Raw genomic sequence first — 13,548 nt, forward strand, 5'->3', positions numbered from 1 at the left:
TGTCAGGCTCGGGGGACCGTATAGGATCTGGAATTTGAACCACCATCTGTCCTGGATCAGCTGCATACAAGGCAAATACCCTACAGCTGTGCTATCCTTCTAGTCCCCGAAATAGGTGGTTTTTATCACTTATGATGTATAAAGATTGTTGGTGTTTAGTATTCACACAAAAATTTGCTTAAGTACTAGACCCTAAAAAAGTAAGGAATTTAGCCCTGTGGCTTTCCCGTCTCTCTCACAACTTGGCCTTCTATGGCTTTCATTTCCTGTTGTTTCTGAACCAAGTTGGGATCTCCCGAGGACGGGACTGAAGATAACATCCGCTCCTGGATGTACTTGGCTCTCAGAATTACTCAGCAGGTGCAGGCAAAAAAGTCACTTTTCCTCGTAGACTTGGCGCTCTGTTGTATGATCTTTAGGGATGCTCAAGGGTGCTTCGTTGCACTGGGGATTGAACCCTGCTTGGCTGCATGCTTGGCAATCAGTTATATGCTTAAATCAGACCCTTGTATGACACCTGGGAGTTTTGTCTGCCTTATGCTGATTTGAGGAATACCCACCATGTTTCTGCTCTGAAATAGTTTAGGGCTTTGCAAATAATACCAGCTTTGGGGCCGGAGAGATAGCATGGAGGTAAGGCGTTTGCCTTTCATGCAGGAGGTCATCGGTTCGAATCCCGGCGTCCCATATGGTCCCCCGTGCCTAGCAGGAGCAATTTCTGAGCCTGGAGCCAGAATAACCCTTGAGCACTGCTGGGTGTGACCCAAAAAACACACACAAAAAAATAAAAAAAATAATACCAGTTTTGCTCCTGAAACTTAAAAGATCGGGATTTGACACTAGGAAGGATGTGAAGGTGCCACCTTTAAGATCTCCAAATTCAGGGTTAGCATTTCTCAAGTAAAAATAAAAATGTATGTACTTGTGGATATATGTGGTGGTGGTGCAAGTGTTTCTTACCATTTTGTGGGGTCTTTTTGAATAATTCTGATGTTGGAAGCAGTACTTGGGAGGCCCAGAGGTCCTTGTACTCCATTCTCAGTCCCTTGAGCTGGAGGTTCAGTTCTACTTGGGTCACTTCAAGGCTTCAGCCCATCTTAGCTTTTTGTTGAATCAGTGTTTACTTGGTTGATGTAGACCTTTCAGAGTTTTGGCAGTATTGTTTTAATAGTTTCTGCTTGAGTTTTTGATATTTCCTTTTTTGTGGGGGGCACACCCAGTGATGCTCAGGAGTTACTCCTGGATATGCGCTCAGAAATTGCTCCTGGTTTGGGGGACCATATGGGACTCCGGGATTCGAACTACCATTGGTCCTGGGTCGGCCGTTCGCAAGCCAAACACCCTACTACTATGCTATCTCTCCAGACCCTTGATTTTTTTTTTAATGGTAATTTTGGAGCCTTACTTGGCATTGCTCAGTGGGCTACTCCTGGCAACTTTAAGGCATGCATTGAGGAGTTGTAATATAGTCTAGTGGTTGGAAAAGTAGTAAAAGATGGTCATGTTTACCTATTTGAAATTCTCTTTTTTTCCAGTTCCCCTCTCCCCTTTTTTGTCTTTGGACTATGCTCTCAGAAATTGCTCCTGGCTCGGGGGGCCATGTGGGATACCAGGAATTGAATCCAGGTCCATCCTGAGTCATTTGTGTGCAAGGCAAACACCCTACCGCTGTGCTAGCACTTGGCCCCTCCAGTTGTCCTTTATTAATTCTCACCAAGAGGTGAGATTTGATTCCCCACATTTTGAAAGTTAAACACTAATGTTTTATTTTAACTGTTAGATGATAAAAGTTTTTATTAAAAATAAATGGGGGACATTTGGGCCTCAATCAGTGGAATAAGGTTCTGTGCTTACAATGAACATTGTCAGTGCTCTGGGGACTGTATGTTGTGCCAGGGATTAGAACCCAAGTTCTGCTACAGAATCATGTGCATGGCAGGACCCTTATGAACCATTTACACTATCTTGCTGACCCCAGAAATTGAAAAAATTCTTTTGTTTCTTAATCGTATCACTGTGAATTACAATATTACAAAGATATTCACTACTGAATTTTTTATAATTATCTTTATTTAAACACTGTGATTACAAATATGATTATAGTTGTATGATTACAGTCATGTAAAGAACACCCCCCTTCATCAGTGCAACATTTCCACCACCATTTTCCCAGATCTCCCTCCCCACCCCCCACACTTGCACTCAAGACAGGCTTTCTACTTCCCTCATTCATTCACATTGTTATGATAGTTTTCAGTGTAGTCATCTCTCCAACTGCACTCATCACTGTGTGATGAGCTTCATGTCATGAGCTGCACCTACCAGCCCTCATCTCTCTTGTCTCTGAGATACTGTTAAAAATGTCTTTCATATTCTCCCCATTTTTTGATGGGGTTAGATGTTTTTTTCTTGTATAGTTCTGTCAGTACCTTGTAAATTTTGGATATTAGTCCTTTATCTGATGAGTATTGGGTGAATAATTTCTCCCACTCAGTGGGTGGCCTTTGTATTCTGGGCACTATCTCCTTTGAGATGCAGAAGCTTCTCAGCTTAATATAGTCCCATCTGTTTATCTTTGCTTCCACTTGTTTGGAGAGTGCTGTCTCCTCCTTAAAGATGTCTTTAGTCTCAATGTCCTGGAGTGTTTCACCTATATGTTGTTCTATATATCTTATAGTTTTAGATCTGATATCAAGGTCTTTAATCCATTTGGATTTTACCTTTGTACATGGTGTTAGCTGGGGGTCTGAGTTCGCTTTTTTGCAAGTGGCTAACCAGCTGTGTCAACACCACTTGTTGAATAGGCTTTCCTTGCTCCATTTAGGATTTCTTGCTCCTTTATCAAAAACTAGGTGGTTATATGTCTGAGGAACATTGAGTATTCAAGCCTATTCCACTGATCTGAGGGTCTGTCTTTATTCCAATACCATGCTGTTTTTATAACTATTGCTTTGTAATACAGCTTAAAATTGGTGAAAGTAATACCTCCCATATTCCTTTTCCCAAGGAGTGCTTTAGCTATTCGAGGTTGTTTATTGTTCCAAATGAATTTCAGAAGTGTTTGATCCACTTCTTTGAAGAATGTCATGGGTATCTAGAGGAATAGTGTTAAATCTGTACAATGCTTTTGGAAGTATTGCCATTTTAATGATGTTGATCCTGCCAATCCATGAGCAGGGTATGTGTTTCCATTTCCGCGTGTCCTCATTTATTTCTTGGAGCAGTGTTTTATAGTTTTCTTTGTATAGATCCTTTAGATCTTTAGTCAGGTTGACGCCAAGATATTCGAGTTTGTGTGGCACTAATTGTGTGGAACTAATGGGATTGTTCTCTCTTTTTTTTTTGGTTTTTCGGGCCACACCCATCTGATGCTCAGGGGTTACTCCTGGCTAAGGGCTCAGAAATTGCCCCTGGCTTGGGGGGACCATATGGGACGCCGGGGGATCGAACTGCAGTCACGATCTTTCCTTGGCTAGCGCTTGCAAGGCAGACACACCTTACCTCTAGCGCCACCTCGCCGGCCCTGGATTGTTCTCTTAATGCCCATTTCTTCCCTATCATTATTGGTGTATAAAAAGGCCATTGATTTTTGTGTGTTAATTTTGTAGCCTGCCACTTTGCTATATGTTTCTAGAAGCTTTTTGGTAGAGTCTTTAGGGTTTTCTAAGTAGAATATCATGTCATCTGCAAACAGTGAGAGCTTGACTTCTTCCTTTCCTATCTGACTTCCCTTGATATCTTTTTCTTGCCTAATCGCTATAGCAAGTACTTCCAGTACTATATTGAATAGGAGTGGTGAGAGAGGACAGCCTTGTCGTGTACCAGAATTTAGAGGGAAGGCTTTTTTTTTTTTTTTTTGGTTTTTGTGCCACACCCGGCGGTGCTCAGGGGTTACTCCTGGCTGTCTGCTCAGAAATAGCTCCTGGCAGGCACGGGGGACCATATGGGACACCGGGATTCGAACCAACCACCTTTGGTCCAGGATTGGCTGTTTGCAAGGCAAACGCCCGCTGTGCTATCTCTCCGGGCCTGAGGGAAGGCTTTTAGTTTTTCTCTATTGAGGATAATATTTGTCACTGGCTTGTGGTAGATGGCCTTAACTATATTGAGAAAAGTTCCTTTTATTCCAATCTTGCTGAGAGTTTTCTTTTTCTTTTTCTTTTTTCTTTTTTTTGGTTTTTGGGCCACACCCAGCGTTGCTCAGGGGTTACTCCTGCTGTCTGCTCAGAAATAGCTCCTGGCAGGCACAGGGGACATATGGGACACCAGGATTCGAACCAACCACCTTTGGTCCTGGATCGGCTGTTTGCAAGGCAAACACCACTGTGCTATCTCTCCGGGCCCTTGCTGAGAGTTTTCATCAAGAATGGGTGTTGAACCTTATCGAATGCTTTTTCTGCGTCTATTGATATGACCGTGTGATTTTTATTTTTCTTCTTTTTTTTTTTTGGTCACACCCAGCAGTGCTCAGGGGTTACTCCTGGCTGTCTGCTCAGAAATAGCTCCTGGCAGGCACGGGGGACCATATGGGACACCGGGATTTGAACCAACCACCTTTGGTCCTGGATCGGCTGCTTGCAAGGCAAACGCCGCTGTGCTATCTCTCCGGGCCCTTTTATTTTTCTTGTTGTTTATGTTGTGTATTATGTTGATAGATTTATGGATGTTAAACCATCTTTGCATTCCTGGGATGAAACCTACTTGATCAAAGTGAATGATCTCCTTGATGAGACACTGGATCCTGTTCGCCAGGATTTTGTTGAGGATCTTTGCATCTGTGTTCATCAGGGATATTGGTCTGTAATTTTCTTTTTTGGCAGCATCTCTATCTGGTTTTGGTATTGAGGTGATGTTGGCTTCATAAAAGCTATTTGGAAGTGTTCCTGTTTTTTCAACTTCATAAAAGAGCCTGGCCAGGATTGGTAGTAGTTCCTCTTGAAAGGTTTGAAAGAATTCATTCGTGAATCCATCAGGGCCTGGGCTTTTGTTTTTGGGCAAATTTTTGATTACGGTTTTAATTTCCTCAATAGTGATGGGGGTATTTAGATATGCTACATCTTCTTTATTCAACCATGGAAGGTTATATGAGTTCAGAAATTTATCCATTTCGTACAGGTTCTCATTTTTAGTGACGTAGAGTTTCTCAAAGTATTCTCTGAATACCCTTTGAATCTCTGCAGTATCTGTAGTGATCTCCCCCTTTTCATTTCTAATACGCGTTATCAAGTTTCTCTCTCTCTCTTTTGCTTTGTGAGTTTTGCCAATGGTCTATCAATCTTGTTTATTTTTTCAAAGAACCAACTTCTGCTTTCGTTGATCTTTCGGATTGTTTTTTGGGTTTCCATTTCATTGATTTCTGCTCTCAGCTTTGTTATTTCCTTCTGTCTCCCTTTTTTTAGTTTCTTTTGTTGATCATTTTCTAATTCTATAAGCTGTGTCATTAAGCTATTAAGTTATTCATGTATGCTCCTTCTTCCTTCCTGATGTGTGCTTGCAAAGCTATATATTTTCTTCTCAGTACCACTTTTGCTGTATCCCATAGGTTCTGATAGTTTGTGTTTTCATTGTCGTTTATTTTCAGGAATTTTTTGATTTCTTCTTTGATATCATCTCGGACCCACTTGTTGTTTAGTAGTAGACTGTTTAATTTCCAGGTGTTAAATTTTTTCTTATGTGTCCCTTTGTAGTTCACATTTAACTTCAGGGCCTTGTGGTCAGCAAAGGTAGCCTGCAAAATTTCTATCTTCTTGATTTTATGGAGGTATGTTTTATGTGCCAGCATGTGGTCTATCCTGGAGAATGACCTGTGTACATTGGAAAAGAATGTGTATCCAGGTTTCTGAGGATGGAGTGTCCTATATATATCTACTAGGCCTCTTTCTTCCATTTCTCTTTTCAGGTCTAGTATATTTTCGTTGGGTTTTTATTTGGTTGACCTATCAAGTGTTGATAAGCCTGTGTTGAGGTCTCCCACAATTATTGTGTTATTATTGATATCCTTTTTCAGATTTGTCAACAATTGTATTAAATACTTTGCTGGTCCCTCATTGGGTGCGTGTATGTTTAGGAGCGTGATTTCTTTCTACTGTACAAATCCCTTGATTAGTACATAATGCCCATCTTTGTCCCTTACAACTTTTCTGAGTATAAAGTTTGTGTCATCTGATATTAGTATGGCCACCCCTGCTTTTTTAAGGGTGTTGTTTGCTTGAATAATTTTCCTCCAGCCTTTGATTTTGAGTCTATGTTTATTCTGACTATTCAGGTGTGTTTCTTGTAGGCAGCATAAGGTTGGCTTCAGTTTTTGATCCATTTCGCCACTCTGTGCCTCTTTTTTTTTTTTTTTTTTTTTTTTTTTGTGGTTTTTGGGTCACACCCGGCAGTGCTCAGGGGTTATTCCTGGCTCCAGGCTCAGAAATTGCTCCTGGCAGGCACGGGAGGACCATATATGGGACGCCGGGATTCGAACCGATGACCTCCTGCATGAGAGGCAAACGCCTTACCTCCATGCTATCTCTCCGGCCCCCACTCTGTGCCTCTTAACAGGTGCATTTAGTCCATTGACATTGAGAGAAATAATTGTCATGGAATTTATTGCCATCTTTGTGTAGAAGTTTGGTGTGTTTTTTGTTCTGTCTTGTCTTTAGAATAGATCTTTCAGTTTTTAAGGCTGGTTTTGAGTCTGTAAAGTTTTTGAGCTGTTGTTTATCTGTGAAGCCATGCATACTTTCTTCAAACCTGAAAATGAGTTTTGCTGGGTGCAGTATTCTTGGCAAAGCATTTATTTCATTGAGTTTTGTCACTATATCCCACCACTGCCTTCTGGCCTTGAGTGTTTCTGGTGACAGGCCCGCTGTAAATTTCAAGGATGTTCCCTGGAATGTAATTTCCCTTTTTGATCTTGCTGCTTGCAGTATTGTATCTCTATATGTGGGATTCATCATTGTGACTAGGATGTGTCTTGGGTGTTTCTCCTGGGGTCTTTTTTACTGGTACTCTTCGGGCATGCAGGATTTGGTCACATGTTTTTTTTAGCTCTGGTAGTTTCTCTGTGATGATGTTCTTGACTGTTGATTCTTCCTGGAGATTTTCTTCTTTGGTCTCTGGGACTCCAATGATTCTAAAGTTGTTTCTGTTGAGCTTATCAAAGACTTCTATTTTCATCTGCTCATATTCTTTGAGTAATTTTTCCATTGTCTGATCATTTGCTTTAAGGCTTTTTTCCAATCTCTTCTGCTGTGTAAAGTTGTTATGCTTCGCATCTTCCAGTGCTCTAATTCTATCCTCAGCTGCTTTTAACCTGTTGGAAAGCTCATCCATTATGTTCTTCAATTCGTCTACTGAGTTTTTCAGACCTGTTTTTGACCCGATATTTCATTTTGGAGTTTTCTGATTTCTATCTTCATATTCTCTTGATTTTTATTAGTGTTCTGATCTATACTTTCTTTGAGTTCTGTGAGCATCCTCCATATTTCTTCTCTAAACTCCATTTCTGAAAGACTGCTTAGGTGGTTGGCTATTGTTGGATCATCAGAGTTTCCATCTTCATTGTCTATGGCTGATGTTGGTCTGCATAGTTTCGTCACCCACAATGCTGTGGGTTTTTCTACGTGTTGTGGTGGTATTTATTGGCTAGGTGGACTGCGACCCCTTATAGGTAGGCTAAGGGGGCCAGCAGAGTCAGCTTTATCCGCAACTTCGACCTGGAAAGACTCACCTCAGCCGAGGCAAGCTGTCAGGGGATGAATGCCAGAGAAGATCAAAGTCCCAGGTTGAAGCAAGCCGGGGGAAGCCCCAAAATGTCTGCCGAGCTTAAGGGGCCCAGCAGAGTCTGTCTTATCCACAACTCCGTCCCGGAAAGACCTCACTACTGAATTTTAAGCATACATTAAGCTTAAAATTTAATCAAAATGTAGCTTGTTCCAACATCAAGTACTTCATCAGTGTCCACTTTCCTTCACCAATGTCCCTGGTTTCCTTTCCATCCCCTGATCCCTCCATGGGCCTAGTGTTCCCTTCCCTGACTTATCTGTTCCCCTCTTCCCATACTGAAGACCAATTCTGTTTTAGTTTCAATTGCCTTTGGGCCTTTGATATTTCTCTACTAATTGTCTCAGTATTTCACATGTGAGGGAGACCTTTCTGTGTCTGTTTGCCTCTGGATAACTTCCCTGTACCTAATACTCTCCAGATCCATCCATGTTGCAGCCACTTGCTTGATTCTATCTTTGATTTCAGTTGAGTAGGATTTCGTTGTGTAGATGTAGCATAGTTTTTTTAGTTCATATAGATTCTTTATTCATTTGTCTGTTTTGGTTTCCAAAAGTTTGTTTTTAGTTTGTTTCCAGACTTTGCTGTTGTGGATGGTATAGCAGTGAATATAGTGCAGATGTCGTCTGCATTGTGCCTTTGGAGCCTTGGGGTATCTTCCCATGAGTGGAATTGCCAGACTGTAAGGAAGCTCAGTTCTTATTTTTTTGGAGGGATGTCCCTGTTGTCTTCCAAAAAGGTTGGACCACCTGACATTCCCATACCAATACTGATTGTGGTTCTTTACAGTGAGAATCTCTGTGGTGTATGGTGACCTTGTTGTTTGATTTGCAGTTCCCTAAAAAATAAGTAAGTCTTTTTTTTTTTTTTTTTTTGGCCACACCGGGTGATGCTCAGGGGTTACTCCTGGTTATGTGCTCAGAAATCGGTCCTGGCTTGGGGGATCATATGGGACGCTGGGGGATGGAACCCTGGTCTGTCCTAGCCTTGCACGTGCAAGGCAGATGACTTACCGCTTGTGCCATTGTTCCGGCCTCCTAATTTTATTTTTAAATGCAAGTTTTAATGGAAATATAACAGTAAAGCTGAATGTAATAAGTATTAGTGTTGATAGTAATACAAAAGTTTAAAATCTTTAAGAGTACAGCATCAACATTTTTATTTCAGTATTCACTTTTAAAACTTTTTGTATCATTTTGGGGTTTGGGACCAACCAGAATTGGTGGTGCTCAGAGTTTACTCCTGGCTCTGCACTGAGATGGTGCTCTGGGATTGAACTATAGGCATTTTACTCACTGTAATCTCTTGGCCTCAAATATTTTATTTATTTTTTTACAATTATTTTATCAGGTTATTTTTTTTTGTGGGGGAGAGGGTTCTGGTCACACCCAGTGGTGCTCAAAAGTCAGTCCCATCTTTATGCTTAGGAGACTATGTTGTGATGTCTGGGATTGAACTGGTTTTGGCCAGGTTCAAGGCAGGAGCTTGATCCTCTGTCTTATCTTAGAAGTAGGTTTTGTTGTTGATTTTTGGGCTATATCTGCCTGTACTCAGGGATTTCTCCTGGCTCTACATTCATGGGTCACTCTAGGAAGGGGGGAATCGTAGGGGGGATGGGGAGTTGAACACATGTTGGCAGCACACATGGCAAATTTCCTGCCTATTTTTCTGCCTTTTTGGGGATGTGTGTGTGTGTGTGTGTGTGTGTGTGTGTGTGTGTGCGCGCGCGCGCGCGCGTGTGCACACTTGGTAGTACTTAGGGTTTACTCTGATCTCAGAGGACCATGTGGGATGTTGGGGATTGAACCAGAATCGGCCTCATGCAAGGCCTTACCCCACTGTACTAACTTTCCAGGTCAAGCATAGTAATTTTTTTTTTTTTTGAAAGTTGAGGGCCAGAGTGATAGTACAGCAGGAAGGGTGCTTGACTTGCATGAGGCTGACCTAGGTTCTTTTCTCTGGTATCCCATTTGGTTATCCCTTAAGGAGACTGCAGGAGGATTCCTATATGCTGAGCCAGGAGTAAGTCCTGAGCATTGCTGGGTTTGCCCAAGACCCCAAAAAGTCATTAAAAAAATAGAAACATAATTATTTAAATTTAATAATTATTTAATGTATTATGGACAGGAAACTAACCTTGTTTTTGTTTCCAGGTTGGGCTCATGTGGTCTGTGCCCTGTATATTCCCGAGGTACAGTTTGCCAATGTTTCTACAATGGAGCCAATTGTCTTACAGTCTGTTCCACATGATCGCTATAATAAGGTACAGTGTCTAGTTTTTTCTTGCTCTCGGAATATTCATTTGTTGCTTTTTAAACTGGGAAGTGTGAAGAAATTTTTTTGGTATCTGTTTTTTATCATAGGCCTCTTTAAAATTCAAAAGGGGTTTAGAGCAATAGCACAGGGGTTTCCTTGTACGCAGCCCACCTCAGTTTGATAGTTCCTCCTCACCCCCCAGTGCTCAGGAGGGACACCTGAGCAGAAAGGCAGGAGCCCTGCGCATCACATAATGTGGCTCCAAACAGAAAGACAAAAAATATTGGAAGGGAGATAAGAAGATGGGCATATGCCCAACCTGGCTTTGATCCTTGGCACCACACTGTCTCCTGAACTTCACTGGATATTGTCTTGGTGATCCCTGAGCTTTGCTGGGTGGCTCAGGCTTTTCTGGTGCTCTAAATCTTTAAGCTGTATTTTCTGCCTGCCCACCACAGGTAGGGATCACTCCTGGTGGTAATTGGGGGAATGTATGGGATGCTGGGGATCGAACCTGGGTTTGCTGAGTGCAAGACAAGCAAGCACCTTATCTGCGTACTATCTCTTGTCCCCTGTAATGGAGGTTTTTATAATTTAATAGGACAAATTAGGTTCTAACATCTGAGAAAAACACTGTTGCTTGGTGATCTGTCCTCTGAGCCCATTGGGGTATTCAGCCCCTTGGTTTCCCTCTCATGCTTTCTTGTTAAGGTTGGAATCTGGAGTATTTAAGAGGAGGAAGAAGGGGAGGAGAATGGTTTTTGTTTTGTTTTAGGGCCACACGTTTAGGGTTTACTCCTGGCTCTATGCTCAGAAGTTACTCCTGACAGGCTCAGGAGACCATATGGGATGTTGGGGATCAAACCCGGTTTGGCTACTTGCAAGGCAAACCAAATACGCTATCCACTGTGCCTTTGCTCTGGCCCCCACTGGAATTCTTTTAAGTCCATTCCAAAACCTACTTAATATTTCTCATGATTGCTTGTTAACTCAGTTCAAGTGTACAACCCCTAAGCCCCTGGGAGTAGGATGATCTTCCAAGAGCCCATATTTGCTATCTTTCTCTGTTAATCCTTTAGCCTCAGTTTCTAACTCTGTGTGTGTGTGTGTGTGTGTGTGTGTGTGTGTCTGTCTGTCTGTCTGTCTGTCTGTCTGTCTGTCTGTCTGTCTGTCTGTGTACTGATGCATACGAGTACAGTTCATTGCTCAGGGATCACTCCTGGCTCTGCACTCAGGATTTGTTCCTGACAGGATTTAGGGGACCATATTGGTTGTTGGGGATTGAACTCCAGGTTGGCTGTATATAAGGCAGGCAGTCTCCTACCTGATGTACTATCATTTTGACCCCTGTCCTTTTCTTTTTAAATCTTTTAGGTGTTGGTCAAAAATGTAAATTCTTAAATTCATTCATAATTATTTGCTACTTAATTTGAACAGTTTATACTGCCTTTATTTGCTGTCTAAATTAGCTTTTTGATTTTTTTTTTGTTTTGTTTTATTTTTATTTTTTGGACCATACCCTGTGGTGCTCATGGCTTCCTTATGGCTTTGCACTCAAGAATCACTCCTGGTGGGGCTTAGGGGCCTATATGTAGGGTACAGAGATTGAACTGGGGCCAGTTCCGTGCAAGGAAAGTACCCAATCCACTGTACTTTCTCTCTGACACTGGAATTTTACTTTTTAGAGAGAATTAGCTTGGTTCCTCCCCCCCCCTCTTTTTGTGTGTGTGTGTGTGTGTGTGTGTGTGTGTGTGTGTGTGTGTGTGTGTGTGTGTGTGTGTGGGCAAGGGCTGCACTCTTCTATACCCACAGGTTACTCTGTTCAGAAATTAGTCAGGGCAGGCTCTGGGGAACTAGGGGATCCTGGGGATTGAAACTGAGTCAGCGGAGGTTGAGCCCAGGTTGACTGAAGGTAGTGCAATGTTCTATCTGCTGTATTAGTGCTCTGGCCCAAGGTGTCTTTTTTTTTTTTTTTTTTTTTTTTTTCCTTGAGGGGGCTTTAAATTAGTTTCCTAGACACTTTTCCCCTCTCTTTTCCTTATTTTGTAGTCAAAGGATTTGAACCCAGGGACGTATATTGGCAAGGCAATTCCTCTGAATTATTTCTTTTTTTTTCTTTTTTTTCCTTTTTTTTTTTTTGGTTTTTGGTTTTTGGTTTTTGGGCCACACCCGGCGTTGTTCAGGGGTTACTCCTGGCTGTCTGCTCAGAAATAGCTCCTGGCAGGCACTGGGGACCATATGGGACACTGGGATTCGAACCAGCCACCTTTGGTCCTGGATCGGCTGCTTGCAAGGCAAACGCCGTTGAGCTATCTCTCCGGGCCCTGAATTATTTCTTTACCCTAAGCCCCTACCTTTCCTTATTCCTTAAAATAATATGTGCACGCACACGTGTATCTGTGCCTTCTGTACTTAGACATCATTCCTAGTGATGTTCAGGAGAACTCATGTGGTGCTGCAGATCAAATCTAGGCTGACTGCATGCATGGCATGTGACCAAGCCCTTGTACTTTGTTGTGTATTGTTAAAGGCGTAATTTGGAACCAAAGTGCACAATGAAGGAAGTCTTTCTAGGTTTAAGGGCCTATATGGCCATATTAAAGTTAATTAAGTTGTTAGAGCAATACTTTAGAAGTTTTTCTTTCTTTAAAAAAACGTATCTCGGGCCCGGAGAGATAGCACAGCGGCGTTTGCCTCGCAAGCAGCCGATCCAGGACCAAAGGTGGTTGGTTCGAATCCCGGTGTCCCATATGGTCCCCCATGCCTGCCAGGAGCTATTTCTGAGCAAACAGCCAGGAGTAACCCCTGAGCAACGCCGGGTGTGGCCCAAAAACCAAACCCCCCCCCCCCAAAAAAAAACCACAACCGTATCTCAGGGCTGGAGAGATAGCATAAAGGTAGGGTGTTTGCCTTGCATGCAGAAGGACTGTGGTTCAAATTTCAGCATCCCCTATGGTCCCCCTTGCCTGCTAGGAGCAATTTCTGAGCGTAGAGCCAGGAGTAACCCCTGAGCGATGCTGGGTATGACCCAAAAACCAACCCCCCCCCAAAAAAAAAGGTATCTGAATGTATGTAGTTCGACATTAATATATTATTTATTATTTGTTTATTATTTTTTATTCCACTGGAAATTTTATTTACTTTATATTGATCCTTGTAAATTGTTATTCTAGTTTAATCTTTTCATGAAAAGATGATATTGTCAGCACTTTCCCCCAGTGGCAAATATTTCTTTGTTTATTTTGTGTTTTTGGATCACACCTGGCAGCTTGGGGGGACCATATGGGATGCTGGGATTTGAACCACCGTCCTTCTGCATGCAAGGCAAATAAATGCCCTACCTCTATGCTATCTCTCTAGCCCAGTGGCAGATAATTTTTATGTCAGAACTCTTAGAAGACCATATTTCTTTAGATATGTTTTTACTTCTAGTAGAAAACAAAGAATCCTTTTTCGTTGTTTTGGTTTTGGGCCACACCAGGCAGTGCTCAGGGCTTAATTCCTGGCTCTGAGCTCTGTCTG

The 13,548-nt window shown here is 42.2% G+C and overlaps 1 protein-coding gene across 3 annotated transcripts in view; it reads left to right on the top strand.

The window, feature by feature from the left end:
- The window catches only part of MLLT10 (MLLT10 histone lysine methyltransferase DOT1L cofactor), a 113,906-nt gene that overhangs the window by 28,380 nt on the left and 71,978 nt on the right, over positions 1-13,548 (top strand). For all 3 annotated transcript variants that reach the window (XM_049777753.1, XM_049777754.1, XM_049777755.1), the window contains exon 5: positions 9,924-10,033. In XM_049777753.1, the coding sequence (XP_049633710.1) occupies positions 9,924-10,033 (110 nt within the window). The remainder of the gene's footprint in view (positions 1-9,923; positions 10,034-13,548) is intronic.

This window comes from Suncus etruscus, chromosome 7 (genome assembly GCF_024139225.1).
Source record: "Suncus etruscus isolate mSunEtr1 chromosome 7, mSunEtr1.pri.cur, whole genome shotgun sequence".
NCBI lineage: Eukaryota > Metazoa > Chordata > Mammalia > Eulipotyphla > Soricidae > Suncus > Suncus etruscus.